At 47.8% G+C, this 15,221-nt stretch overlaps 1 protein-coding gene across 1 annotated transcript in view; it reads left to right on the top strand.

The window, feature by feature from the left end:
* Positions 1-2,364: 2,364 nt before the first annotated feature.
* Positions 2,365-15,221, top strand: part of plce1 (phospholipase C, epsilon 1) — a 276,550-nt gene continuing 263,693 nt past the window's right edge. Inside the window, exon 1 of the mRNA XM_070876961.1 lies at positions 2,365-2,389. Coding sequence (XP_070733062.1) covers positions 2,380-2,389 — 10 coding nt within the window. The 5' untranslated portion in view covers positions 2,365-2,379. The remainder of the gene's footprint in view (positions 2,390-15,221) is intronic.

Below are 15,221 nucleotides of genomic sequence, written 5' to 3'. Positions count from 1 at the left end.
TGTCCTGTCTATTGCATTTCTCAGTTCCCCATCTCTGGTTAATTATACATTGAAATTAAATGTATATATGTAATTGGCTGTGTGTTGGTGGTATGATCTCAGTGTTAATGATTTTATTGAACTCAACTCAATTAAGGCAGCTTACTAATTTAATTCAATGTAATTGCTCTGAATATTAAGGAAATGTTACTCAGAGTTTCAGAATTGGTCTTTGGTTTTCTGGTGGGTGAGTCATTGTTGGTCTCGTTATGGAAAGCTGTTAGCTGAGTGTGGGATTAAAATGACGGCAGGATTTGTGGGAGTGAATGGCATTTTCTTCCCCAACATGAGTGCAGCTCTAAATGCGAGTGTGCAGAGAGTAATTCTTAGTGAACAGCTGTCAACAATACATCAGACAGGTGGTACTGAAAACCACCCTGTGTGAGATTGTTTGAGGATTTAATACTTGGAGCAGTTACTGCTTTTTTTTGGAGATGGTTAAAGACAGACTGCCTGAATCATGTGAAGCAAGCGTTTTTCATTTTAGAGGTGTATTTTTGTACAGACCAAGATGTGAGTTGTGGACGTTGGGAAATGGATCATCTTTCCAGTTTTAGGTGTAGCGCAGGTTGGATGCAGAGTGAATCCCCTTTTGCTCTACTTAATTCCAGCCTGTAAAGAGCCCAACAGGTATTTCCTACACCAGGCTCCGTGTAGGGTCCGTGAGATGGCCTGGGGGGGCGGGGGTATGGGTAGTTTGTGAGTCGAGACGTCCTAAATCCATTCCTCTTGGGATCTGGAACTGGAGATACTTCTATTCTGTCAGTCCGAGCTGGATCCAAACCATTCCCAGAAGTGATAGGACAGTGTTTTACTCTGTTCTGCCACCCTGCTTAATACAGTGTGCTAACCCACCCCACCACCTAGTCACTCCTAATATTCTAATGACGACTAACACAGAAGAAATAGGGATGGGCGCCATATGTGATGATGTGATTTCATAACTGTTCAAACTAGCCCATTCTGATTGTGATCGTGCGGAATTTAAGGTGCAATTGTTGTACAACATGTGGAAAGCAAATCAAACACTCGTACTCAATTTCCCTGCAGCACAATTCAGATGTGCCTACAACAGTTCGTCATTTTGATTTAGTAACGGGTCAAATCTGCCATGACCATATTATTTTTCACAGGAGTTTCAGATTTCCAAAAATAAATAGTAATGAAATGGATAACTTTAAAAATAAAAGAAAGATTCTTTCAGAAGCCCCCCACTCATTGTTCATCATCATAGGCAGTCCCTCGAAATCGAGGAAGACTTGCTTCCACTATAAAAGTGACTTCTTAGGTGACTCATTGTTACATTGGCAATGATTGCTGTAGCAAGAGCTGTGCCGTATCTTAGTAATCCTTTTCCTTATCTGTTAGCCAGACTTCTAACTTAAATGGTTACAAATCACTTTGTTTAGACCAAAGTAGTATTTGGCACTTTTTAAAAAATAAATATTTTGTATAAGCAAATTGCTAAGATTTTTGCTTTTAATCTTTGGATGTGGTACAAAAATGTTACCACATAGAGCTGCACAGAGAAATAAAAAGACAAGGATTTGGATTGTTCAATCTTGATCCAATTAGTTAGGAATCTCATTGAAAAATCCCAAGATTCTGGGTCACTCTGCACTGGAGGGGGAGAGTAACCCTTCAACACTTTGTGGGAACTGATAAGTGGAGATCTGCTTCAAAGCATTTCGACTGAGGAGACTCCCCTGTGCTCCAGTGTTAGTGTCCATGCATTTTGGATCCACGGTTCGAAGACTCTAAAACCTGAGTTGGAGAAGCTCTGAGGGGACCAAAGCAGAGAGCGTGTTAAATAGTTGAAATGTTATTGCTGACATGCAATTGTCAGGGTATGCAACAGAAAAATATAGGTTACACTTTTCTTGAGGATCTATAAGCTGGTCACTTCAGGATCTCGGTCAGGTACTTTCTTTCAAGGCTCTTTATATCTTTCAGTTTGTTGAAACTGCAGGCAATGGTGTCAGTTTTTCAGTGACTTTGGTTTTATTTAACGATCAATTTTTCCATTAACATTCTGCAATGATCTGTTGATGCAATCTTTTGCAGATTCATAATGCACTGAGAGGAGTAGGGCCAACAGGATCATTCCATTATCTTCTGCATCCTTCAAGAAAGATCTTGGCTTTGGCAGTCATCTACAGAAGTTCTGGGAGTGGGACTTGCATCAAACTATGTGCCCATGACGCTGTGCCCGAGCTCCGTGCCACTCTGCACAGGACTGCTGTTTCGGACCACGTGGCTGGCGCCCTGCTAGAAGCAACCACAGCCACCGGGGCAAGAAGTGCGCTTCCAAGTCCGTCAGGGGCATCCCCTGGAAGAGCGATGCTCAAAGGTAAGTGTGTCAGAAAAGAGTGTTGTTTCCCCGCTGCTGAGTGTTAGCACCGAGGAGGCACGAGTCTGTCGCCTTGGATGTAACTAGCTCAGCTCAGCCAATCTTTACACATTTTACCCCATTAAATTTTGTTGTGCATTCTGAAATAATTTGCCATTTTAACTTGGCAGGAATTTAAATAAACTCCTTATTGCTCACACGTTGAGATTTAAATAAAAAGGAAATCCTGGCATATCTCTTTCTACGAGAATGAACCTTTCACATATTGAACGTCTTCTTTCTGGAGAATGCAGTGACCCCCCCCTCGTGTTTTTTTATTTCTTCTTTGCTGTTTAGATGTTCCTGCTTGCTCCCAGCGGGTTGCTGCAGAAAACATTCGATGTAGATTTATCAAAGTTGCTGACTGTTTCTGGCATTAATTAGGAATTCTGCTAAAAGTGCTGCACTAAACAGAGCTAAGAAACCTTTAATTCTATTAATGAAATGACGGATGGAATCCATCCTGTTCCGTTGCTGGTTTGTGCAGGAAATTTCTATTTAATCTTCTGAAAATGTTGATTCATTAAAGGTTTTGAAAGAATTTGTCATGTGAAGGGATTAAGTGTTGCTTGTTCTCTGAGATATTACATTGATCAATGGAAGATTGAGGCATTTAAGGGCTGTGTGCTGTCTGAGGATATGTAGGTGAGGTTGACATTACTATTTGTAAAAATCAGACCTGAAAAGGGGGAGTCACTGTGACAGCACAACTGCTACGAACCCTAAAAGTGGTTTAGACTTGTCATGTATGTAACCTTCATGTAACTAACCTTCATGTAACAACACTGTACACTGTATACACCTGAGAAATGCACACCTTGACCACAGGGGGTGAACTTGTGGGAGACACTCCTCACCCGGGCATCCAGGTATATAAAGGGAGGTCCCACGCAGGGCCAAGACTCCTTGGTCCTGTGAATAAAGGTACAGGTCACAGAGTGACCTTGTCTCCAGTATGTGCCTCGTGTTGATTTACAGTCGAGTGTAAGGACACAACATTTGGCGACGAGAAACGGGAATCAACGACTCACGAGAAAAGCCACCGGTAGCACAGAGGAACGGTACTGTGTTGGTGAGGACTGGGACGATTTCATTGAGAGGCTCCAGCAGAGCTTTGTCACGAAGGACTGGCTGGGAGCGGCAGCGGCTGACAAGCGGAGGGCGCATCTACTGACCAGTTGTGGACCTAAGACGTACGCGCTGATGAAAGACCTGCTCGCACCCGAGAAGCCAGCGGACAAGATCTTTGAGGAGCTCAGCAAACTGATCGGTGAGCACCTCAAACAGGCGAGCAGTATACACATGGCCCGACACCAATTCTATACGCACGGACGTCGGGAAGGGCAGAGCATACCGGACTTTGTTGCGGACCTTCGGCACTTGGCCAGCCTCTGTAAGTTCACAGACGCCTGCAGGGGGGAGATGTTACGGGATTTCTTCATTGAGGGCATTGGTCATGCCGGAATTTTTAGGAAGCTAATTGAGACCAAGGACTTGACCTTGGAAGCAGCGGTGTTGATGGCTCAAACCTTCATGGCGGGGGAGGAGGAAACCAAGATCATATAGGCGTGCAACTCTGCTCCCAACGTGGCGATGGAGCAGGGAGTTAACATAGTTAACGCGACTCAGAACCCCGCAGGCAGGCAAGGGCAATTCGACACCAACCAGGCAGTAACAACCTCTAGGGTGCGTCCTCAACAGAGACAATGGCAGGTTGAACGGACATTTACACCATCACGGTGGATAATATGTCCCAGGATGGGGCCACTGACGCCCACTAACAGAGTGCTCAAGAGTAATCAAAGAAACAATCAGAGAGGAATGCTTGGTAACAGCTCTTTTGTTCACAACAATCTCAGCTCATGCTGGAGGTGCGGGGGCAGACATGCTGCGAAGACCTGCCGGTTTCAACAATTCATCTGCAGAAATTGTAACTTGAGTGGACATTTAGCCAGAATGTGCAGGAAGCCCACAGCGAGGCTGGTTTACGAAGTGGATGAACCACAAGAGGGGTCTGCAAGACAGAGTTATGCTTGGGACACAGCAATGGATGCTGAAGTTCAGCGGGTTCAGGTGGCAAACATCCACAGCTCATACACAAAGACACCACCTCTGATGATGAGAGTACTATTAAACGACATCCCGGTACACATGGAGCTGGACACAGGGGCCAGCCAGTCACTTATGAGTGTCCAACAATTCGAGAAACTATGGCCACTCAGAGCTAGCAGACCCAAACTAGAACGCATTGACACGCAACTACGGACGTACACCAAAGAGATCACCCCAGTGCTAGGCAGTGTAATGTTGGTGGTCACACATAATGGTTCAGAGAACCGGCTGCCACTCTGGATTGCCCCGGGAAATGGTCCCATGCTTTTGGGGAGGAGCTGGCTAGCCGAGATGAACTGGAAATGGGGGATGTGCACGCCATTTCATCTGTGGAGCGAAGTTCATGCTCACAGGTCCTACAAAAGTTCAAGTCACTATTTCAACTTGGTGTCGGGACTTTCAAAGGCACCAAAGTTGTGAAACGCATCACCCCGGACGCCAGACCAGTGCACCATAAAGCTAGAGATGTGCCTTATGTGATGCGGGAGAAAATTGAGAGTGAGTTGGACAGGTTGCTAAGAGAGGGCATAATTTCGCCCGTTGAATTCAGCGACTGGGCAAGCCCCATCGTCCCTGTCCTAAAAACGGATGGCTCAGTCAGGATCTGTGGCGACTATAAGGCCACCATCAACTGAGTGTCACTACAAGACCAATACCCGCTTCCGAGAGCGGAGGATCTTTTTGCCACGCTGGCAGGCGGCAAGCTGTTCACCAAGTTGGACCTCACTTCGGCCTACATGACCCAGGCACTGGCCGAAGAATCCAAGCTACTGACCACCATCACCACGCACAAGGGGCTGTTTGTCTACAACAGGTGTCCGTTTGGCATTCATTCAGCAGCCGCTATCTTTCAAAGGAACATGGAAAGCCTGCTCAAATCCATCCCCGGAACAATCGTGTTTCAGGACGACATCCTTATCACGGGTCAAGACACCGAGGAACGCCTCCACAACCTGGAGAAGGTGCTACGCCGACTGGACCGGGTAGGCCTGCGACTAAAGAAGACCAAGTGTGTGTTTTTGGCCCCAGAGGTCGAGTTTTTGAGCAGGAGGGTTGCCGCAGACGGAATCCGGCCTACCGAATCCAAAACGGAGGCGATCCGTCGCGCGCCCAGGCCCGGCAACACATCGGAGTTGCGTTCATATCTGGGACTATTGAACTATTTCGGGAACTTTCTGCTAAACTTAGCACATTGTTGGAACCGCTACACGTGCTCCTGTGTAAGGGTTGCGATTGGTTTTGGGGGGACTGTCAGGAACGGGCTTTCAATCGGGGGCGGAACCTGCTTTGTTCTAATAAGCTGTTGACCTTGTACAACCCCTGTAAGAAATTGGTTTTGACATGCAAAGCATCATCCTATGGGGTTGGGTGCGTGTTACAGCAGAGTAACTCCAACCTGTGGCTTCTGCCTCCAGGTCGCACTCCCAAGCAGAAAGGGGATATGGGATGGTTGGAAAGGAAGCACTCGCATGTGTCTACGGGGTGAAAAAGATGCACCAGTACTTTTTTAGCAGAAGGTTCGAGTTAGAAATGGACCACAAGCCGCTAACATCCCTTTTGTCTGACAGTAAAGCTGTCAATGCCAATGCGTCAGCTCGCATACAGCGATGGGCTCTCATGCTGGCTGCATATGACTACACCATACGGCACCGGCCAAACACCGAAAATTGCGCTGATGCGCTCAGCAGGCTCCCACTGGCCACCACTGAGGGGGCAGCGGAGCAAAGCGCTGAGATGGTCATGGCTGTCAATGCTTTCGACAGCGCAGTCTCCCCCATCACAGCCCGCCAGATCAAAATCTGGACCAACAGAGATCCCCTCCTATCTTTGATTAAGAAATGTGTCCTGACTGGGGATTGGGCGCCCGCACACGGAGCATGCCCCGAGGTGGTCAGACCGTTTCACATACGGATGGATGAGCTCTCCATCCAAGCCGACTGCCTACTTTGGGGCAGCCGGTTAGTCATGCCCCAGAAGGGAAGGGAAGCATTCATCAGGGAACTCCACAGCGAGCACCCAGGCATCGTGCTAATGAAGGCCATTGCCCGGTCACATGTATGGTGGCCGGGAATTGATGCAGATCTGGAACACTGGGTTCGCAGGTGCACGACGTGTGCCCAGCTGGGAAATACCCCCAAGGAGGCCCCACTCAGCCCGTGGCCTTGGCCCACCAAGCCATGGTCACGTATTCACATAGACTATGCGGGCCCGTTCATGGGGAAAATGTTCCTCGTTGTTGATGCGTACTCGAAATGGATCGAGTGCATCATATTGAATTCGTGCACGACATCTACCACAGTGGAGAGTCTGCGTGCGGTCTTTGCGACCCACGGCTTGCCGGACATCCTGGTTAGCGACAACGGCCCATGCTTCACTAGCTATGAATTCCGGGAGTTCATGTCGGGTAATGGCATCAAACATGTCAGGACAGTGCCGTTCAAGCCAGCTTCCAATGGCCAGGCGGAACGTGCGGTCCAAATCATAAAACAAGGCATGCTCCGGATTCAAGGACCCTCCCTTCAATGCCGCCTATCGCGCCTCCTGCTGGCCTATAGGTCCCGTTCACGGCAGTGCCGCCCGCGGAACTACTCATGAAACGTACACTTAAAACTCTGCTGTCCCTCATTCATCCAGTCCTGTCAGACATTGTTGAGGGCAAGCACCAGTCTCAAAATGAGTGCCATGACCGTAACTCAAAGGGGAGATGGATAGAAATCGATGACCCTGTATTTGTTCTTAATCACGCTTTGAGGCCCAAGTGGCTTGAGGGTACTGTAATTGGCAAAGAGGGGAATAGGGTCATAGTGGTCAGACTTAACAATGGACAGATATGTCGCAAGCATCTGGATCAAGTAAAAAAAAGGTTCAGCATGGACACTGAGGACACTGAGGAAGATCACGAGATGCTGCCCACACCACCGCCAGTGAATGAGCAACAAGAACATTCAGCAGCATGTACAGTCTCTGCGGTCAGCCCGGACAGGCCGGAATCACCACAGGTGACAGAGACGCATACCAAGGCTCAACAACCAGAGCCCCAACTGCGGCGCTCCACGAGAGAGCGTCGACCGCCTGAAAGACTCAATCTTTGACCCAAAGACATTGGGGGGGAGGTGATGTCATGTATGTAACCTTCACATAACTGTAACCTTCGTGTAACAACACTGTATACACCTAAGAAATGTACACCTTGACCACAGGGGGTGAACTTGTGGGAGACACTCCTCACCTGATCATCCAGGTATATAAAGGGAGGTCCCACGCAGGGTCATCACTCCTTGGTTCTGGGAATAAAGGTTCAGGTCATGGAGTGACCTTGTCTCCAGGATGTGCCTCGTGTTGATTTACAGTAGAGTGTAAGGACACAACAAGACTGAACTGTTTCATTTTTCCCAGCAGAAGCTATTCATGTGACCTTTGCAGTTTCATGCATAAAATACTAGCTAAAGCAGTTAGTTCATTAGTAGGTGCTAATAATTCTTCAAGCGCAGTTTTTCTATCTGGGCCACACCGCGCAACAGAGCAGGGCAATACTGGTGGGGTTTAGCTTCTGTGGGATTGAATAAAATTGTTGGCAGTGAACTTGTTGAATAAATCCATGAGCCTTCTTGGAAATGTGAGGAAGATGCTTGTCTTTCCTCGCCCTTAATGAGGCTTCCTTTGAGGTAAAACCAAAATTATTTCAGCCACCTGAATGGGATAAACACTCCCAATATCTTTAAAGCAAACGTTCATTCATTATATCTGCTTCAGCTTTTCTTCCAAGGCAGTTAGCTAACTTTTATCCGGCAAAACGCCATGAACTTACTCGAAGTAATCACATCCCTGATGCAGTAGAGTGTGCATTCTAGCACAGTCTGATGTGTGTGGGTGGGTGATGTGCCATGGGATGTAAGATATGGATGGGTAAGTTGCCGCCTTCTCTAAGGCAGTCCCTCGGAGTCGAGGATGACTTGCTTCCACTCTAAAAATGAGTTCTCAGGTGACTGATGAGTCCCAGTCTCTGTCACAGGTGGGGCAGACGATGGTTGAAGGGACGGGTGGGTGGGGGGCTTGGGTTGTCGTGTGCTCCTTCCACTGTTTGCGCTTGGCCTTCGCTTGTTCCCGGCAGTGTTCTCGAGGTGTTCGGCGCCTTCCCGGATGCTTCTCCCCTTTGAAATGTCTTGGGCCAGGAATTCCCAGGTGTCGGTGGGGATGTTGCACTTTTTCAAGGAGGCTTTGAGGGTGTGCTTGAAGAGTTTCCTCTGCCCACCTGTGGCTCGCTTGCTGTGTCGGAACTAAGAGTAGAGCACTTGTTTTGGGAGTCTCGTATCAGGCATGCGGACGATGTGGCCCATCCATTAGAACTGATAGAGTGTGATCAGTGCTTCGATGCTGGGGATGTTGGCCTGAGCGAGAACACTGACGTTGGTGCATCGATCCTGCCAATGGATTTGCAAGATCTTGTAGAGGCAGCGTTGGTGATACTTCTCCAGTGCTTTGAGGTGCCAGTTGTACATAGTCATGTCTCTGAAGCATAAAGAAGGGCGGGTATCACTGCTGCTCTGACCCTGAGCTTGGTGCTGGGTTTGAGGTCCTGGTCTTCAAATACTCTTTTCCCCAGGCGACCAAAGGCCTCACTGGGACACTGAAGGTGGTGTTGGACTTAGTCATCGAGGTCTGCCCTTGTTGGCAGTAGGCTCCCGAGGTATGGAAAATGGTCCATGTTGTCCAAGGCCAATCGTGGCAGGGACAGGTGGATAGAGGACCTTTGTCGTACGGATGTTTAGTGTAAAGATAGAAACATAGAAAACAGGTGCAGGAGTAGGCCATTCGGCCCTTCGAGCCTGCACCGCCATTCAATGAGTTCATAGCTGAACATGCAACTTCAGTACCCCATTACTGCTTTCTCGCCATACCCCTTGATCCCCCTAGTAGTAAGGACCACATCTCACTCCTTTTTGAATATATTTAGTGAATTGGCCTCAACTACTTTCTGTGGTAGAGAATTCCACAGGTTCACCACTCTCTGGGTGAAGAAGTTTCTCCTCATATCGGTCCTAAATGGCTTACCCCTTATCCTTAGACTGTGACCCCTGGTTCTGGACTTCCCCAACATTGGGAACATTCTTCCTGCATCTAACCTGTCGAAACCCGTCAGAATTTTAATCCCCTCTCATTCTTCTGAACTCCAGCGAATACAAGCCCAGTTGATCCAGTCTTTCTTGATAGGTCAGTCCCACCATCCCGGGAATCAGTCTGATGAATCTTCGCTGCACTCCCTCAATAGCAAGAATGTCCTTCCTCAAGTTAGGAGACCAAAACTGTACACAATACTCCAGGTGTGGCCTCATCAAGGCCCTGTACAACTGTAGTAACACCTCCCTGCCCCTGTACTGAAATCCCCTCGCTATGAAGGCCAACATTCCACTTGCTTTCTTAACCGCCTCCTGTACCTGCATGCCAACCTTCAATGACTGATGTACCATGACACCCAGGTCTTGTTGCATCTCCCCTTTTCCTAATCTGTCACCATTCAGATAATAGTCTGTCTCTCTGTTTTTACCACCAAAGTGGATAACCTCACATTTATCCACATTATACTTCATCTGCCATGCATTTGCCGACTCACTGAACCTATCCAAGTCACTCTGCAGCCTCAAAGCATCCGCCTCGCAGCTCACACGGCCACCCAACTTCGTGTCATTCGCAAATTTGGAGATACTACATTTAATCCCCTCGTCTAAATCATTAATGTACAACGTAAACAGCTGGGGCCCCAGCACAGAACCTTGTGGGTACCCCACTAGTCACTGCCTGCCATTCTGAAAAGTACCCATTTACTCCTACTCTTTGCTTCCTGTCTGACGACCAGTTCTCAATCCATGTCAGCACACTACCCCCAATCCCATATGCTTTAACTTTGCACATTAATCTCTTGTGTGGGACCTTGTCGAAAGCATTCTGAAAGTCCAAATACACCACATCAACTGGTTCTCCCTTGTCCACTCTACTGGAAACATCCTCAAACAATTCCAGAAGATTTGTCAAGCATGATTTCCCTTTCACAAATCCATGCTGACGTGGACCTATCATGTCACCTCTTTCCAAATGCGCTGCTATGACATCCTTAATAATTGATTCCATCATTTTACCCACTACCAATGTCAGGCTGACCGGTCTATAATTCCCTGTTTTCTCTCTCCCTCCTTTTTTAAAAAGTGGGGTTACATTGGCTACCCTCCACTCCATAGGAACTGATCCAGAGTCTATGGAATGTTGGAAAATGACTGTCAATGCATCCGCTATTTCCAAGGCCACCTCCTTAAGTACTCTGGGATGCAGTCCATCAGGCCCTGGGGATTTATCGGCCTTCAATCCCATCAAATTTCCCAACACAATTTCCCAACTAATAAAGATTTCCCTCCGTTCCTCCTCCTTACTAGACCCTCTGACCCCTTTTATATCCGGAAGGTTGTTTGTGTCCTCCTTAGTGAATACCGAACCAAAGTATTTGTTCAATTGGTCTGCCATTTCTTTCTTCCCCGTTATGACTTCCCCTGATTCTGACTGCAGGGGACCTAAGTTTGTCTTTACTAACCTTTTTCTCTTTACATATATATCGAAGCTTTTGCAGTCCGTCTTAATGTTCCCTGCAAGCTTCCTCTCGTACTCGATTTTCCCTGCCCTAATCAAACCCTTTGTCCTCCTCTGCTGAGTTCTAAATTTCTCCCAGTCCCCAGGTTCACTGCTATTTCTGGCCAGTTTGTATGCCACTTCCTTGGCTTTAATACTATCCCTGATTTCTCTTGATAGCCACGGTTGAGCCACCTTCCCTTTTTTATTTTTACGCCAGACAGGAATGTACAATTGTTGTAGTTTATCCATGCGGTCTCTAAATGTCTGCCATTGGAGTCAACCCCTTCAGTATCATTCGCCAATCTATCCTCGCCAATTCACGCCTCATACCTTCAAAGTTACCCTTCTTTAAGTTCTGGACCATGGTCTCTGAATTAACTGTTTCATTCTCCATCCTAATGCAGAATTCCACCATATTATGGTCACTCTTTCCCAAGGGGCCTCGCACAACGAGATCGCTAATTAATCCTCTCTCATTACACAACACCCAGTCTAAGATGGCCTCCCCCTAGTTGGTTCCTTGACATATTGGTCTAGAAAACCATACCTTATGCACTCCAGGAAATCCTCCTCCACCGTATTGCTTCCAGTTTGGTTAGCCCAATCTATATGCATATTAAATTCACTCATTATAACTGCTGCACCTTTATTGCATGCACCCCTAATTTCCTGTTTGATGCCCTCCCCAACATCACTACTACTGTTTGGAGGTCTGTACACAACTCCCACTAACGTTTTTGCCCTTTGGTATTCTGCAGCTCTACCCATATAGATTCCACATCATCCAAACTAATGTCCTTCCGAACTATTGCATTAATCTCCTCTTTTTAACCAGCAATGCTACCCCACCTCCTTTTCCTTTTATTCTATCCTTCCTGAATGTTGAATACCCTTGGATGTTGAGTTCCCAGCCTTGATCATCCTGGAGCCACGTCTCTGTAATCCCAATCACATCATATCTGTTAACATCTATTTGCTAAGTTAATTCATCCACCTTATTACGGATACTCCTTGCATTAATACACAAAGCCTTCAGGCTTGTTTTTTTTAACACCCTTTGTCCTTTTAGAATTATGATGTAGTGTGGCCCTTTTTGTTTCTTGCCTTTGTTTACTCGGCCTTCCACTATTGCTTTTTACCTTTCTACCCATCTGTTTCTGACTCCATATTACTTTGTCCTGTCTCGCTGCATAGGTTCCCATCCCCCTGCCATATTAGTTTAAACAGTCCCAAACTGCATTAGCAAATGTTACCCCCAGGACATCAGTTCCAGTCCTGCCCAAGTGCAGACCGTCCCTTTTGTACAGGTCCCACTTCCCCCAGAACTGGTTCCAATGTCCCAGGAATTTGAATCCCTCCCTCTTGCACCACTGCTCAAGCCACGTATTTATTCTAACTATCCTGCTCCCTCTACTCTGATTAGCACATGGCACTGGTAGCAATCCAGAGATTACTACCTTTTGAGGTCCTACTTTTTAATTTAACTCCTAGCTACCTAAATTCAGCTTGTAGGACCTCTTCCCACTTCTTACCTATATCTTTGGTATCTACGTATACCACGACAACTGGCTGTTCACCCTCCCTCTCCAGAATGCTCTGCAGCCGCTCCGAGACATCCTTGACCCTTGCACCAGGGAGGCAACATACCATCCTGGAGTCTCGATTGCGGCCGCAGAAACTCCTATCTATTCCCCTTACAATAGAGTCCCCTATCACTATAGCTCTCCCACTCTTTTTCCTGTCCTTCTGTGCAGCAGAGCCACCCATGGTGCCATGAATCTGGCTGCTGGTGCCTTCCCCTGGTAAGTCATCTCCCCCAACAGTATCCAAAATAGTATATCTGTTTTGGAGGGAGATGACCGCAGGGGACTCCTGCACTACCTTCCTGCTCTTGCCTTGTCTCCTGGTCACCCATTCACTATCTGTCCTAACCCTTACCTGCAGTGTGACCAACTCACTGAATGTGCTATCCACAACATTCTCAGCATCGCGCATGCTCCAGAGTGAGTCCATCCGCAGCTCCAGTGCCGTCATGCGGTCTGTCAGGAGCTGCAGCCGGACACACTTCCTGCACACATAGTAGTCAGGGACTCTGGAAGTGTCCCTGACTTCCCACATAGCAAAGGAGGAGCATGACATGGGTCCAAGCTCTCCTGCCATGACTTAACCCTTAAATTAATTTACTTACTAAAATTTACTTAAACACCAAACAGCCACTTAGTAGTTCGCTGCCAATTAAACCATTCTAAAAGTCAGTCTAAAAGAGCGTTGTACTTACCAGTCGAACAGCCAACCACTTACCAGCTTGGCTGTGATGTCACCTCTCGATTTCGTACGCTTTGGTGAAGGTGGTGTTGATGGTTTGGAGTTTGACCTCCGAGTGTGCACAAGCGTCGTCTGCGTACTGTAATTCAATGACAGAGGATGGGACAACCTTGGATCTGGCCTGGAGGCGACGGAGTTGAACAGATTCCCGTTTGTTCTGTAGATTAGCTCCACTCCAGCGGGGAACTTACTGAGGGTGAGATGGAGCATTGCAGCAAGGAAGATCGAGAAGAGGGTTGGTGCGATGTCTCAGCCCTGCTTGACCCCAATCCGAACGTGAATTGGGTCTGTGGTGGATCCATTGGTCAGGATCACGGCTTGCAGGTCATCGTGGAGCAGGCGGAGGATGATGACAAACTTTTGAGGGCAGTCGAATTTGAGGAGAATGCTCCATAGTCCCTCACGGTTGACAGTGTCGCAGGCCTTGGTGAGGTCAAAAAAGACCATGTACAGAGGTTGGTGCTGTTCCCTGCATTTCTCTTGCATTTGACACGCGGTGAAGATCATGTGCATTGTGGCACGTAGTAGGTGGAATCCGCATTGCGACTCTGGGAGGAGCTCTTCAGCCACAGGGAGAAAGTGATTGAGGAAGATTCTTGCGATTACTTTCCCTGTGACAGGCAGGGCAACTCTTCTGTAATTACCGCAATTAGATGGTCACGATTACAGCGTCCCTGAAATCCCCTGGCATGCTCTCCTCCTTCCAAATAAGAGAAATGAGTTCATGTATTCACGCCAATGGTGCTTCTCTGTCATGTTTTAGTGCTTTGGAGGGGATTCCATCTGCTCCTGGGGCCTTGTTGTTCTTCAGTTGTCGAATGGCCTTTTCAAGCTCATGCAGGGCTGGGGTTGTGCTGAGGTGGTGGCGGGTAGCATGATGCGTACTCACTTCGAAGACAGAGTCTCCGTTCAGGAGATTTTTGAAGTGCTCCTTCCAGCGGCCACTGACTGCATCGGTGTCCTTGATGAGTATCTCTCCGTTCTTGGCCTATAGTGGGGTCGGACCTTGGGTGCTTGGGCCGTAGGTGGCCTTGAGAATCCACGCTAGTTGCTGGATCTCCTGTGCTTTCTCCACTCACCATTTGTTCTTTAGGTCGTGAGTTTTTTGTTGGACCTTGGCCTTCAGACGTCTGTAGAGCTGCTTTCTTGCCCTCGAGTTGCGTTGCTGTTTCCAGTTCAAGAATGCCTTGTGCTTGCGGCTTGTTAGCTCCTGGATCTCCTGGTCGTTCTCATCGAATCAGTTTTGATGTTTCCTGGTCGAGTGACCGAGCGTCTCTTCACAGGTGCTAATTATGGAAACCTTGAGGGCAGACCAGGCGTTGTGGGCACTCTGCATCACTGGGTCACTGGGAGTCGTCAGGTTGGTTGTGAGGCACTGGCTGAATAGAGCTTTCTTAGCGGGGCCTTTGAGTGCTCCAGTGATGCTTTACCTGCGGCATTGTTTCTGTTGCTGCCGCTGTTTTGGAGCTACATTGATTGAAATGACCGAGCAGATTAGACGGTGGTCCATCCAGCAGTCGTCAGCTCCTGTCATGGCGCGGGTGATGCACATGTCCTTCTGGCATCTCGCTTGGACGATGATGTAGTCGAGCAGATGCCAGTACTTGGATCGAGGGTGTTGCCATGAAGCCTTGTACTTGTCTCTCTGACAGAACAAGGTGTTGGTTTGATAAGACCATGTTCTCAGCATTTCGTCAGGAGGAGGGTACCGTTGGAGTTGGTTTTCCCTACACCCCTC

This window comes from Pristiophorus japonicus, chromosome 3 (assembly GCF_044704955.1).
Source record: "Pristiophorus japonicus isolate sPriJap1 chromosome 3, sPriJap1.hap1, whole genome shotgun sequence".
In the NCBI taxonomy this organism is placed as follows: domain Eukaryota; kingdom Metazoa; phylum Chordata; class Chondrichthyes; family Pristiophoridae; genus Pristiophorus; species Pristiophorus japonicus.
This window is presented reverse-complemented; position numbering and strand designations above follow the sequence as displayed.